The sequence below is a fragment of the Leptodactylus fuscus genome, chromosome 1, assembly GCF_031893055.1.
Source record: "Leptodactylus fuscus isolate aLepFus1 chromosome 1, aLepFus1.hap2, whole genome shotgun sequence".
NCBI classification, from domain to species: Eukaryota; Metazoa; Chordata; class Amphibia; order Anura; family Leptodactylidae; genus Leptodactylus; species Leptodactylus fuscus.
The window spans coordinates 83,737,066-83,752,654 of record NC_134265.1 but is presented as its reverse complement, the minus strand read 5'-3'; the positions used below and the strand labels follow the sequence as shown (position 1 = coordinate 83,752,654).

At 38.9% G+C, this 15,589-nt stretch overlaps 1 protein-coding gene across 1 annotated transcript in view; it reads left to right on the top strand.

Annotated features, from left to right (window-relative positions):
* Nucleotides 1-15,589, top strand: part of FBN2 (fibrillin 2) — a 213,084-nt gene that overhangs the window by 19,675 nt on the left and 177,820 nt on the right. The window contains exon 5 of the mRNA XM_075272282.1: nucleotides 2,931-3,026. Within this exon, the coding sequence (XP_075128383.1) occupies nucleotides 2,931-3,026 (96 nt within the window). The remainder of the gene's footprint in view (nucleotides 1-2,930; nucleotides 3,027-15,589) is intronic.

The window sequence follows — 15,589 nt, the reverse complement described above, 5'->3', positions numbered from 1 at the left end:
ATTGTAGCACAATGCACTGGGGATCGGGCAGATGCCAGTTTCAAGTTCCCTTGTGGGACAGGAAAAAAGTATAAAAACTAAACAAATAAAAAGTTAGAGGAAAAACCTTTTAAAGAGGACCTTTCACCACTTTTGGGCACAGGCAGTTCTATATACTGCCAGAAAGCTGACAGTGCGCTGAATTCAGCGCACTGTCGGCTTTCCCGATCTGTGCCCGGTGTGAAGAGCTTACGGCCCGGTACCGTAGCTCTTCTATGGTCAGAAGGGCGTTTCTGACCATTAGCCAGGAACGTCCTTCTGCCTCGCGGCGCCAATCGCGCTGTGCTGTGAGAGCCGGGAGGAACGCCCCCTCCCTCTGCTCACACAGCTTGTCCATAGACTAGCATTATCAGGAGAGGGAGGGGGCGTTCCTCCCCGCTCCACAGCACAGCGCGATAGGCGCCGCGAGGCAGGAGGACGTTCCTGGCTAATGGTCAGAAACGCCCTTCTGACTGTAAAGCGCTACGGTACCGGGACCGATAGCGCTTTACACCGGGCACGGATCGGGAAAGCCGACAGTGCGCTGAATTCAGCGCACTGTCAGCTTTCTGGCAGTATCTAACACTGCCTGTGCCCAGATATGGTGAAAGGTCCTCTTTAATTTGAAAAACACAATAAATAAACAAAATAAACACACATGCTAGGTATCCTCATGTGTCGAGTCCACACTATCCAAAAATAAAGTTATTTATCCCATACAGTGAACGCTTATATATATATATATATATATATATATATATATATATATATATATATATATCCTGTGATGTGCAAATATATTTATTTTGGTCACCTCAAAAAGTAGTAATAAAAAGGGATTAAAAAGTAATGCATACCAAAAATTGGTATCAATGCAACTAAAACTGGCCCCACAAATAAAGAGCCATTACAACAGAACAGTGAAGAGGTTCTAGGCATCAGAATACAACAACACCAGGAAAATCGTTCATTATTGAGTAAATGTGGTAAAACATAATAAAACTATGGTATCCCCACAATTATAATGACCCGACAAAGTTGCCATGTAATTTTTAATGTATAATAAAGGAACAAAATATAAAAAATAATAATATAATTGTGTTTTTTTCATATGAACCCTCCATAAATATAACAGCAAACTAAAACATATGAACCCCAAAATAGTGGCAAACACAAGTAAAACTTGTCATGCAATGAATAAACTCTCATAGCTATAGAAAAATGTTAAAAAGTAATGAACTTTGAAAGGTGGGGAAGGAAAATTTGAAAAAAGTCACCGAGCATTAATGTCCAAGCTACCCTGCGTACTTAAAGGGTTCATGCCTATAAATGTGCGATCTATTCTGTAACATAATAAAATGGACAATCATTTGATAAGATACAGTAACTCCATCTTCACATCTGTAACTTGCTGAAGCACCTGCATTTGATTCTGTTCACTAATATTCACATGTGATTTATCATATCTGGAAAACCTTGACGGTTATTATTAAACTTTAATTTTTTTTGTTATTTTTATTGCCTTTAAACCACAATTATAGTTTATCTCTCAGCCATCTAAGCAGGTTCATTTATCTTGTGTGTAGTTTTTGGCCAAGTGTTTGATGTCTTACAAGCCCAGAGAGTTAGACATAAAACTGTTCCTTTTATAACAAAAGCTCCTAACATACAGCTGGAGGAAAGGTCACAGCCTTTCTTATATCTTCACATGTTTCCATTACTATACACTGCGTATGTGTGAAACTGGGCTCAATACTGAGATTTTTAGTGAAGGACTTATACTCAGCATGAGCAAAGCTAACATTGAATGTCAAACACAACTGTAAATCTTTAGAAATGAATCCATACAATTTATATGGAAATACTGTATGGCTGTCTAATGAGAAATAAACACTGCTATTTTATTGACCACACCATATATTTCTTTAAAATTTATATGCAATAAAATATTACTACCCCGCCATTTGAAGTCTTCTTAGGACTGGTTTGGCCTTAAAAGGAGTCTCCTACTATCAAAATTGCTTTCAAACAACTTACATGCCAGTTAGTTAAGTAATTGATAAAGATAAAAGAACCTCCTAAGATTTGATTCGTTTCAGGTCAAAAAAATTTGGGTAGAACCAGAAGTGAAATTATTATAATGTGGAGTCTCTTTAGACCCCAGAGTATAATGGGTGGAGTCCAAAAAAGCAACATAAGCAAACAGCCCAGTATTGTAATGAAGTTTAAGAATAAGAAGATAAATGAATAAATATCTTGAAGTTCACTTACAGTACTGCAGATAACAGAAAATGCAACTTTGATTGCTCCATTGATTTGTTTTGGTGAGTGCACGGAATGTTTCCCACGGTAGAAACAATATAGCCAATGTAAGAGTAAAAATCTGGGATTTTTACTCTTACATTGGCTACAATGGGTGGAGGTCTATATATAGACACCTTATAGACACCTTATCTCACCTGTTTTGGGCCTCCATGTCTGGTGCTCTCTCTCTCTGTCTTCTCGGTACCGCCATGTGCCCAGAGTCTCCACTGAGGTCAGTAATTGGGCCTCAGAAATCACTTGTGCACACAGAGCATCATGACATCATGACCCTGCGAAGAAGCCCAAAAGAGGAAAGGGAAGATTAGTATAAATGTTTTTTATTCTTTTCATCTGCCTTGGGCATTCACCTATACTCTGGTGTCTGAACCCTAAAGTGTAATAATTTACCGCAGTGCTTTTAACAGCAGACATTTTAGTTCACCAGGGATGAATCTCCAATAGTTTTGTAAAAAAAAATTAAAAAAAAATTCAAAATATTGGGTGTAACGCAGCTCAGAACAAATCTCTAATAATGAACATATCTTTACTGTTTCAAAGTACATTCTTGCCACTGAGATGCTTATTTTCGTATAAATCTATTTTCCTAGCTGTCTGTGAAAATGGCTGCCAGAATGGAGGCCGTTGCATTGGACCCAATCGATGTGCCTGTGTCTATGGATTTACTGGACCTCAGTGTGAAAGAGGTTAGTGTCATTTTTTTTCATTGCTTAACTTTTTTACCATTAGCTATGGTGGACATTATTTGTTTACTGTAAAGGGGTTGTCCTATTCACATACATGCTTTTCCTTTACATGGTCTTATTATTGGGCTAATAATCACAAGTGGTTGTATGAACACAAGTTTCTGTTCATTGCCCATGTCTACAGGACAAAAAACAGTGAACGTTTGATCAAACACTACTTTTTTGACTGATCTAATTTTTTATGTAGCACAAAATATGTACGAGCTTCACCAGATCATCTACTGTATGTGCATAAACAGGGGATGTTAGTCAGAAGTAATGTAGATGGGCAGGCACACCAACCACCATCCACTGAATAAACGGGATGTTAGTCAGAAGTAATGTACATGGGCAGGCACACCGACCACCATCCACTGAATAAACGGGATGTTAGTCAGAAGTAATGTACATGGGCAGGCACACCGACCACCATCCACTGAATAAACGGGATGTTAGTCAGAAGTAATGTACATGGGCAGGCACACCGACCACCATCCACTGAATAAACGGGATGTTAGTCAGAAGTAATGTACATGGGCAGGCACACCGACCACCATCCACTGAATAAACGGGATGTTAGTCAGAAGTAATGTACATGGGCAGGCACACCGACCACCATCCACTGAATAAACAGGGGATGTTCGTCAGAAGTAATGTAGATGGGCAGGCACACCGACCACCATCCACTGAATAAACGGGATGTTAGTCACAAGTAATGTACATGGGCACGCACACCAACCACCATCCACTGTGAAGGATTGCTAGTGCAACTGTTCATTAGTGATCATTATTATGTTTAAAGGCATTTCAATGAGATCGACTTACTATGTTTAGGTTATTGACACCCATAGTGAGCTTATTAATACACCATGAACATGCCCATTGCTACAACAGTGTGGAGCTCTTTTAAAAGCGTCATTTTTTATTTTAGATTTCGTTAATTTCTGTTGCACAATTTTTAAGTAAACATTTTACTTTTGCTAATAAATATAAGTGGTTGTTGAAATCTCATGATGGTTTACACTCAAACAGTGCCCATATAGTGTGGATTCTTTATAGTTCACTTTAATGTCTGTGCTATTGATCCGTATTACAAACCAATGACATTCGGTTGGCTTCCTCATTTGTGTAAAAATAGAGAAGAGCATATAAAGTATCAATACCTTTAACTTCTTATGTGTCCCGGGAGTCTAATGAGGTCTCGAATGATAAGAATATTTAAGTCCAATTCTGTCAGATCCAGTTACTCCAAGTATTCCTCTATTCACAAGTATCACTCCAACCAAACTCGCTGCATTAGAATTAAAGGTTTTTTTGGGGGGAATAGATCACGAATTAAAGATCAAAAGGCCAGGCTGTTCACCAATCATCAGTTTTAAGGGACTGCAGCAATCATTTGAGGGCTGCAGCCTCTTCAGTACTTACCAAGCGCAGTGCCGTACATTGTGTGCTTGGTATTACAGCTCATCCCATTCACATAAATTGGATGGAGTTGATCAGGCCATGTGATGAATATAACTTTGCATAGCCTGTTAAGCGAGCACCATTATCACTTTGTACAGCTGACAAATGTGGTGCCTGGTGCCAGTTCCTCATGGATCTTCAATTGATAACTTATTCTAAAGATAGATCATTTAAAAGTTCCAGAAACCCCTTTAAGGTGCATGACTACAATATGGTTGCACTGCAAAATATTGGGTCACAGAACTTTACAGAAATTTTATTCATCTTAGGGGGCATTCACACGGAGTAACGCCCGGGCGTGTATCACAGCCGTATATGCCGGCGTTACGGCAGACTGCCGAACACTTCCCATTCACTTCAATGGGAGCGCTCGTAAACGCCGCTGTTATGAGCGCTCCCTTAGGGTGCATTCACACAATGTAACGTGCAGCGTGATCTGGCACGTATATGGCGCCGTAAAAGCTCCCATTCATTTCAATGGGAGTTAGGATCGTATACGCCGCGTTATTTTGCGGCCGTGATTTTGCCAGATACGTGCCAGATCACGCTGCACGTTACATCGTGTGAATGCACCCTCACAAAGAAACTAAAATTTCATGCATATCCTAAGTAAAAGCAGGTCACACACCATGCTTTCTCTGTGGGACGTGGCATGACCTTACTCCAGACTTAATGCAAGAAGTTAAAGATATTTATCCATACTGCACAGTTTTCTATTTTTTGCACTGTTGAATTTCAACTTGGCAGCTCCTTAGAAGGGGCAGCTGTGTTTGGACATTCCATGTCTGAAATGTACTTAGATGTAGGCTTGCTCATTTGGATAGAATAATCAATACATGAAATAGTTAGACTATCCTAATAGTCAATCCTAATATCATCGGATTATCATCGAATTTGAAGATGCTGTTTAGAACATCTTTTCTCCATTGTTCCTCTTTGCAATAAACTTCACCAGCAACATCCTCCTTGCCAACATTGCCTTCGTCATCTCAGCAGCAAAATCAGTTGAATTCTAAGCATCACAATTCTACGCTTTTATACTATATGGCCAGCAAGGTAATAACACCAGGCAAGACCCTATAGAATGTATCCTTAAAAGTTGTAATTTTTAATGATTACCAACCTGTAACTTGTTGTTTACCATGCTATACTGTATCTTCTCATCACTAAATATTTGTATCTGACCTGGATTGACTGAATATCATATTAGATGCTGAGCTCGTTGCATCTCGACTGGATTCCACCACTCTACATATAATAACCACTTCAGGCCGTGATGTTCATGCAGCAGCAGTTTTATGATTTTGAACACTGCACCATGACATTGCTGTATTAGGAGGACCAATAAGAGGGCATATTAGGTTTAGGAAGGAGAAGGTGAGGTGCAGTGTAGTTGCGCCAGAGGAGCAAGCATGTTTAGAATTAGTTGTATGATATGTAATGTGAGAAGGTGACAGGCAGAGTGTTGGAGTCCCAGTATATAAGCCCCAGGTTTCTGATATATGTGTGGTCCAGAGTGGGTCTTGAATAGGCATCAGTCCCAGGTGTGAGTCCTGGGCTTGTTACTGGGCCATAAAAGGCTGCAGAGCCTACACTTCAGGGCAGATCCTGGGAGTGGGAGGAGGAGCCTGGGTCTTTCCTGAAACATTGAGATTCTGCTGAGACTGTACTGTGCTACTTTGTTTTGTTCTTGTGATTTGTAGTAAGCCACATGTATAGTTAGTTCTTTAGTGTTTAATTCTCAGACGAGCAGAGTTTTCTTTGACATTTTTGCACAAAGTTAAGGCTGTATTTTATTTTGCTTATTCTATGTCTAACGTGAAGGTTTAATTATTTTTTGCTGTTTTTTCAAATAAACCTGTTTGTTCCAGACATTGTGTCCCTGTCTCTGACTGATTGGATCCAAGTCATTGCTGCTACCGAGCTAACTTCCCCACAGTAGATAATGATTCTTAGTGAGAGTGTTAAGTTGCACATGAACCTCCTATAGATGTTGAATAATGGTTTGGCTGGCAGGTATTCCTCCTCACTCCACAGATTTTGACTGACCCACAGATGAATCATCCAGTGGGTCCCTGAGCCAAGTGCCCTCCCCCAGATCACCCTGGCATGGCATAGTGCATTCACTGTACTACATACAGATACTTTTCATATAGAATCTTTACCAGGCTATGCATTGGTATAATGTACTGCATATATTAATTAAAAATCTAACCAGTTTATTTTCTATACTGTAGACATATTGGGTAACTGAGTTGGCATCTAGGTAGAGAATCAAACTAACTTCCTTAATGGGCTCCATCTTCATCTTGTACCATCTTGCTGCTGCTTGAGGTCTGCAGCTAGATGGGCACATATGATGGTCCTACAGGCTCATTTGACATAATCATTATTGATAATAAGGGTTATTATAACCAGTGTTTCCTTGTAACTTGGCTCTTGGCTGATCTTTACTGAGTAAAAAGCAAATAAATCAGCTATTGTTTGAAAATAGTATAGTCTGCCTACATATAAAGAATTACGGTGGATTAGACATTTCATCATCTATCTTGCTAACTGGAATAGATAGCTTTATTTATTTGCTTATTCATACGTGAAGACATACAAACAGGCTGCAGCAGGACAGATATTCTCTGTAGCCTAAAGGTACAGCTTGCAAAGACATGCTAATGCTTGGAGTTGCCATATCTTACACACTTTGTTTGGCTTTTCATACAGCTTATTTTTGCAGAAAGAACTTTTTTGCACTCCAGTGCACCAATTATTTATGAAGGGAACGTATAATTGACCATTAATGTTAGGTCTTGCTTAGACTAAAGCCCCACGTAGAGAGTTTCAGCCAAAAAGCATTTCGGGAAAAACTGCAGTGGAAGCTCAGCACAGTTTTCACACAGTTTTCCACTTTTTGCTTCCATCATACTTATAGGGAAACTTCCAGTATTTCTGTAGGTATGATTGACATGCCATGATTTCCAAAACTGCAACAGTTTTAGAAATCATAGCATGTCCATTGTGCGTATTTTTCTGCAGGGTGGATGGGATTCACTAGAATACTAAAATACGATTAAATAAACAGATGTCTAAAACATTCATGATACACTTATTATGTCCTGATTCCAGTTTTTTGGCATGAAAAACTTTTTAAAAGCTATTTGTGCAAAAACTTTGCACTAACGGAATTTGACTGTAATGAGGTCCATATCATGTTCATCTTATTTAAACTGAAACCAGCGGAGTTTTCCATGCATAACTTTTTCCTACTCTGATTTTTTGATAGACACTGTGCCGGAGTCTCCGAAGCACAGATGTGAACATAGCCTTAGGCTAAGGTCCCACTGGACGATTTGCAGCGCCAAAGCGCTGCAGGAAAAACCGCAGTGGGAACGCATCACAGTTCTTCCCATAGTGCTTTAAACAGAAAGTTCATGGAGTTTTCCCCTGTGGACTTTCTGTTACAATTACATATATGGGAAAGCCACCGGCATTTGGCACGTGGAGCCCCAGCCTTAGGTTAAGGTCCCAGTGGCTGGAAACACTGAGCTAAAGTTCTGCGGGAACAACAGCTGCAGGAATGCATCAGTTTCTTCCCACAGCGCTTTGAATATAAAATTCACAGAGTTTTCCTCCGTGGACTTTCTGTTACCATTATACCTAAGGGGAAGCCGCTGGTGTTTCTGTAGATATAATTGACATGCTGCGATTTCCGAAACCGCGCCGGTTTTGGAAATCACAGCGTGTCCGCACTGCGGTTTTTACCGCAAAGTGGGCATGGGATTTGCATGAATCCCATTCACTTTGCAAGTACTGTAAAACGTTGTGATTTTTTTCCGCTGCGTTTCTGTGGGGCCCTGGCCTTAGAGTCACATTTTTTTGGCCACATTTTGCCACATTTTTCATGCAACATGGTATATTTAAACCACACCCTATATTTGTAAAAATCCAAACCCATATGCAAGTGAAAAATTTTATTCCAAGCTAGATTTGCCACACTGTGCCAAAGATTCACCGTGTTTATTCCAGTGTCTAGTCGTAACCACAGTAGTAAATTTGAGACATTGTATACATACCTTATGGGTCTACATATGGAGACTTCACTTTTTAAATATATTTCTTCAAACATCAACTATAATGTTGAGCTGTGTTTATAAATTAGGATTTTATTTTATTTTTTAAATTAACCTATTGTTTACAATCTCTCTGTTCCCTATGGGAAATCATATCCTGGTCTGCACAGAGATGAAATACTAGTGTGACCTTCATAATCTCACTGACACTGTGTAGACGCTGTCCTCAGTCTACCTTAGCTTTGGATTGTTTGGGATAGCTTGTTGTATACACTAAATCCTAGATAATCATCTGTTGATTGAACATCCATTGTTTTGCTGTCAATGTCTACTTAGCAAAGCCCTGTTTATCTCTATCTCTGGATTGTGAAATTGTATAATCTACTCTCTCTTTTTAGCGGAGGATTTTTTTTCTTAATTTTGAACATATGTACGGTAATTTCCCTGCAGAAGGCCTCTTCTCCTTAGCTGTATGATAAATCCTGACTAGTTTCTCAGCTATCTGAAGTCCTTGCAGACTAATTTCCGGGCTGGAGACAGAGGGCTGAGCAGTAACTAATGACTGGCAAGATTACAGAAGCTGCAGACTTACCTCTTTTTAGCATGAAAACAGTGCCTGCTTTTCAGCTATTAATATTTTTCGGTGACCCACAGTCACTATTTGTGTTTAATGTGAAGGGACTTACAAAGGTCAGAATTTAATTTCTACCAAAAGTTGCCAGATTATCCTAATATTGAACAAATATTTATAAGGAAATGTAATAAAGCCTCTGATATTATATTACCCTAGCTAAATTTTTAAATATTTTTTTTTCTTACAAGAATTGACGAGGTCCAGAAAATAAGGGAATTAAATGGTTATTGTATTTTACCACTTTATCATACTTTAGACAACTCTAGACAATATCTAGACAACTCTAGACAATATATAAGAAAGGCATTATGCTCAGTACTCTGTAGTTATATATAGTTATTTCTAATAGTACTTTACTTGTTATTTAATTTTTTTTACGAAACAATGGGAATTTTTAATTGAAAAAGTGCTAAAAAAAATTGTTAAGGCTAAGGTCACATGTTGTGGAAATGCAGCTAAAAAAAGATGCTGAAAAAACTCCGCAAAAATGCAAACATATTCTGCAAAAATACTTGCATTTTTCATTCTTACCTTTTCCAACCCCTATAAGTATATGCGAAAAACAGTCTTGCTGCAGATAAAACCAATATGCCGCATTTCTCAAAAAGCTTGCCTGTTTTCGTAAACGCAGCTTTTCTGCATTTTTTTTTCCTGCAATGTGTGTGAATGAGATTAAACTAAATCTCATTCACTATGCAGGTACTGTAAAATGTAGTGCTAGATTCTGCTCTGTTATCACAGCAGCCAAAAATACAGTGTTTCTGCAATGTGGAGTTTAAGGGGGTTGTTCAGGCAATAATGGACAACCCGTTTAAGTTTTAAGTAGGCCGGGGCAGTGGGAAAAAAAATCATATTCTCCTTTCCACAGTGCTCTGGTGCCTCCCTGCGCAGTACAGTTTTCTCTGTCCTGTGCTAACATGTAGCGGAAGTCTCAGCCAATCAGTGACCTCAGCGAAGAGCATGCGGTGTCATTACCTGTGACATCACGGGTCTCTTGGTGAGGCAGCTGAATGACCTCAGTGGTCAACTGACTGCTGAGGCCAATTGGCAGCTTCAGCGGAACTCAGGAAGACACCCGTGAGAAGCTGCCAGAGCAGAAGGACCTGAATATGTACGGAGGACACCGAAGCACTGAGAACATATGAGTATGAATCCACCCATTGCAGAAAATAAACTGTGGAAAAGCATCGCTTTCAAAAACACGGAATTGCAAGTAATTTACCGTATATACTCGAGTATAAGCTGAATTTTTCAGTACAGTTTTTGTGCTGAAAAAGCCTCCCTCGGCTTATACTCGAGTCAAAATTTTTTTTTTTATTTATTTATTTTCTAAGGGGGGGGGGAGGTCTATGACCAGCAGTAACATCAATGTATAGAATCTCACTCAACCCTAATTGTATATTATATATACAGTAGGGTTGAGCCAACCTTGATATTTCAGGATCAATTTTAAAATCTGATTTCTGATCATTTTCCACCCAATCCCGATCCTGATCTTGAAATTTGCTCGATCGCCGATCGGCATCCGATCTTTCCCAATCCCGATCGCTCAATCCTAGACCACACACATTATTGTATTATAAGTTACTATTTTCTTAATGGCAGCTCCTTCCTTTAAACTGTTTACTGATATTCTGTATCAAAACTGTTTGTTTAACAAAAAGAAGTGTCACTGTGATAATTGTCTTAGATATTTTTTTGTACAATTATTAGACAAATAAAATATAGTTTACTATAGTTTTATATTGGCTTTTGTATTAACAATAAAATTCATGTCAAATTAAAAATAGAGTTTTATATAAAACAATATACAAGCAATTAAAAAAAACACATTTGGCCAATATGACTTCTCGTCTTTTCAATAACATTCATTATGCTTCTATCCATACATTGTGCAGAGGGAATGTAATTTTTGCCCATTTTAGCTGCTTTTGGAACTTTATGTAGTGGAAAGGTAGAGAATACAGACTTCTATCATCATAGATAACTATAATGCTAACAGTCTCCCAGAATAATGAACGGTCCTCATGAATGGACCGAGTCTCAAGTCTAAGACTCAGTTAGTGTAAAACCAGTCTTGCTTTATGAAAAGGAGCGTTACACAAACTATATACTGTGCAAGTAATTATAGAGCAATGTGAAACATTCAATTTTGGGTCACTATTAGAGATGAGCGAGTAGTACTCGATCGAGTAGGTATTCGATCGAATACTATGGTATTCGAAATACTCGTACTCTATCGAGTACCACTCGCTATTCGAATGTAAAAGTTCGATGCAGAACCAGCATTGATTGGCCGAATGCTATACAGTCGGCCAATCAACGCTGGTTCTTCTCCTACCTTTAGAAGTCTTCTCCGTGCAGATTCCACACGGCGTCTTCCGGCTCTGAATTCACTCTGCCAGGCATCGGGCCTGGGCAGAGCCGACTGCGCATGTCCGCTTGTAGTGCGGGCATGCGCAGTCGGCTCTGCCCAGGCCCGATGCCTGGCAGAGTTAATTCAGAGCCGTAAGATGCCGCGGGGACGCTGCAAGGAGAAGACTTCTCGGAGGATCCAGCCTGGCCCTCACTCGTGGACTTGGTAAGTATAATTTGATCGAACGTTGCCTACCCCTGAAATGAGCATTTTCCCCCCATAGACTATAATAGGATTCGATATTCGATTCGAGTAGTTGAATATTGAGGGGCTACTCGAAATGAATATCGAACCTCGAACATTTTACTGTTCGCTCATCTCTAGTCACTATACATCAGTTTGCCTTCTTGATATTAGCAATGACTACTCTATCATAACCCTTCTCTTTTGGCAGAAAGGTTTCAGCATCAGTAAATGGCGGCACTGCTGACCACATCATTCCTAACAGTTAAATACTTTGATATTTTTTATACTTACTAATATAATGTCAGTTGTCTGAATGTCGTCTTAGTGGATAATAGAGGCCTGGCTGAAGTCAGTTGATGGGATGGAAACCTATTAATTTCAATGACAAATTTTTGCAGGTACCAACCATACAAACCCCCACAAAACACATTCCTGAAAATGACTTCATTTGTCTGCCCCTGTGTTGCAGAACTTTTATATCAGTAAAACAGATCACTGTATGTGCTGTTTCTATACTTCCCCAATGTAGTCTATTTTTATGTATTGGCGTGATTGGATGAAATTTACGAGAAACTCCATCATATCTAGCTTGGCAACTGAGCAATAATCAGTAGTAAATGTTGTGCGTAGTTGATTGATTGCGGTAAAATAACTTGGCGATCTGTTTGTACAAAAGATAAAAGAACATGTAATGCCAGAAGAAATTTAGACGTTGAATTTTTTAGAGTAAAAAAATGGAAATCAGGAAATTCCCTTCCATGTGGGTCCCTTTTAAGCATATTTATGACCAAGATTGGCGTCATTCCTAGCTTAGAAATGTAAAAGTTTTCCATATTGTACATGTGTTGTGTTTTTAAGGCATATGGAATACAATATAAGTCACATTGGTAAATTCTATGATATGTGACAGCTGTTCTGTTTTTTCTCAAGGCGTACCTCTCTATATTTGTAGTGTTTGTACCAAGATTTAGCTAGCCCTCTTACCTACCCTATAATCTATATTGGCTTTTCCCCAATATGGTGGAAAGTTGAGCTACCATAACCCTTTATGCTAAACTACTATGTTACGTGATCAACGGGATGACTAATAAGAGCCAATGGCATAGAGATGCAAGCAGAACAATTAACTTAGGGCTCGTTCACATCTGCGCCCGGTCTCTGTTCTGCAGGTTTCCATTTCCTGCATAAAACAGAGGCAGAAGACGGAAACCTGCAGGACTCTCTCACCCTTTCATTTGAATGGGTGAGAAAGCTGTCTGGCCATGAGTAGCGGTGAGCGTTTTATGCGCTCCGCCGTGAAACCGGGTTTTTTCATCCGAACACAGAGTCGGACATGCAGTACTCTGTGTCTGGATTTAAAAAACGGTTTCGCGGCAGAGAGCATAAAACGCTCGCCGCCGCTCATGGCCGGACCCAGTCTGTGGTTTCTGTCTTGTTGCATGCAGAAGACAGAAACCACAGAACGGAGTGCCGAACGCAGGTGTGAACCTAGCATTACTAGTGAGAGGTACAAACCACTGAATGACTAGTAGGGTGGAGGAAATGTGAGCACAGCTCACCCCGATGTGTCAGTGTCCATAATGGTGTCAATAGAATTCCTGTTTAAGGCTAGGGCCCCACGTGGCATAAATGCAGTGGACCTGTTGCAATTTCCTGAACCGTTGCCGGAATTTCCCCATAGGTATAATTGAAGCAGAAAGTCCACCGAGTAAATCTCTGCAGACTTTCTGTGAAAAGCGCTACGGGAAAAAATGCAATGTGTTTCTGCAACCATTTTGGCCACAGTGCTTGGCTACGTGGGACCTTAGCTTGACAAAGCACAATGTACTGTAATGGGGTAATAATTCTGCCCCATTGTGCTTTTCATTTATATGATTGTACTGTATGTTGGTATAAATGTTTTTAACCCTATTATGGATGTTATTATATTTACTGATACACATTTATATCAATATCTGTGATCGTATATTGTATATCAATTTCGGATTGGTTATAAGGCTACATTTACAGAGTCGATGGTCAAAACGGCCATGAAAAGTGGAAAATTTCAGGTTTGCTTTGCTCCCAAGGGGCGTCCTTTTTAATCCCTCATGTATTTCAGGGTGTGGAGCGATCCATAAAAATGGGTAAAAATAGAACATGATCTATATTTTTACAGACTGTCAAAATAATGCTCATGTGAATATATGTGACATGGCCGATATTCATTGTATTGTGATATAGTGCTAGTCCTATATCTGCCAGGTGGATGTCTATCTCTGCACTTGAGAAAGATCCCTGTGAGGGCTGATATGTGGTGTCATTTGACCTCAATAAAGAAAAGCCCTGTCCCCTACCAGACAATTAAAGAGATTGGGAAAGAATTTTGAAGCTAGTGAATAGTAAAAGTGTTGTAGTTGACGATTAGAAAATGAGTTTCTTAAATTGAATGGTTATCAGTACAAGTAATTTGACAGGACATTACGATGTGGAAAACTACAGGAAGAATTCTAGAACAATATCACCTAGAGCATTTCAATCTCAATCTGAGTTCAATCTTTAGATCATTATGGTTTAGATACACTTAGACAACCAATATCTGTGCGGATGTGGAATTGATGTTTGTGACAATTTCACTGTCCATTTCACTGTCAGCATCTTTCATCCCTTATCATACATATAAGTATCCAGTTCTGTTACTATTAAAGGTTGTAGAGAAGATTTTTCTAAGCCATTGGAAAAGTGGTGTATTGGGCCATTAGGTTACTATTTCCATATTCCTAATGGAATCCAAAAAAATAGTTTTTAAATGGACTGGTTGTCATTTGCAACCAATTTGTCAGACCAGTACAGTATGTACAACTACAGAAGCTAGTCTAGAACAATATCTTCTAGAGAGTATCCTTTGCTATATCACTGTGGTTTAGATACACTCAGGCAACCAATTTTGGAAGGAATTGGTGTTTTGTGTCAGTTTCACAGTTCAGTTCGCTTTCTGCATCTTATATCCCTCATCATCATGCATATAGCTAGGAGGTTCTGTTACTATTATAGTATTAATTGAGATCTAGACATCACAGAATTGTTTCAATACAGTCTGTCTGCTAGAAGTTGGCATAAACACGTAGAAGAAATAGATGTTCACATTTTCGAATATTTATGCTTGGAAAGTTTTCGATTCAAGCCATCTGCAAAGAATATTATATTTACATTTGGAATGAAATGCACTGCAAATGGAAATACTGCCATTTCTAGGAGCTGCAATCATTTTGTTTAAGGATCTTTTTGCAAGAAATTCATAAGTGTTTACAAGAAGTGTAATTGAGGATCATTACACGTCATGGCTATATTAATCACTTCAATGATAATGTAGCTGATGCCGGTAGCCATTACATATGTCTTTAGCTGGTTAATGTTAACATTGTCATTTGCCGTAATGCTATGTAAATACATTCAGGATATTACAAGAATATTTTAATGGCAGTTTAAACAATTGGTTGAATATTAAAAATTATTCCTGTTTAATGTGTTTATTATATCCTTTCTAATTTCAGGGTTTATAATGTAATATTCTGTAATTTATTTTAATGAGAAAAGTAAAAAACTCAATTTAAAACATATCAATGTAAGAATAAAATTGTCAGAGCTACCATGTATTTTATTAGATTTATACATAAATGTAGGGCTTCACTCAACACTATGTTTCTTCAGGCTGGCTCCATTTTTTACAAAATTGCAACATATTCTACCTGTGGCTTTCTTGTAGGAATTTTTTTCCATT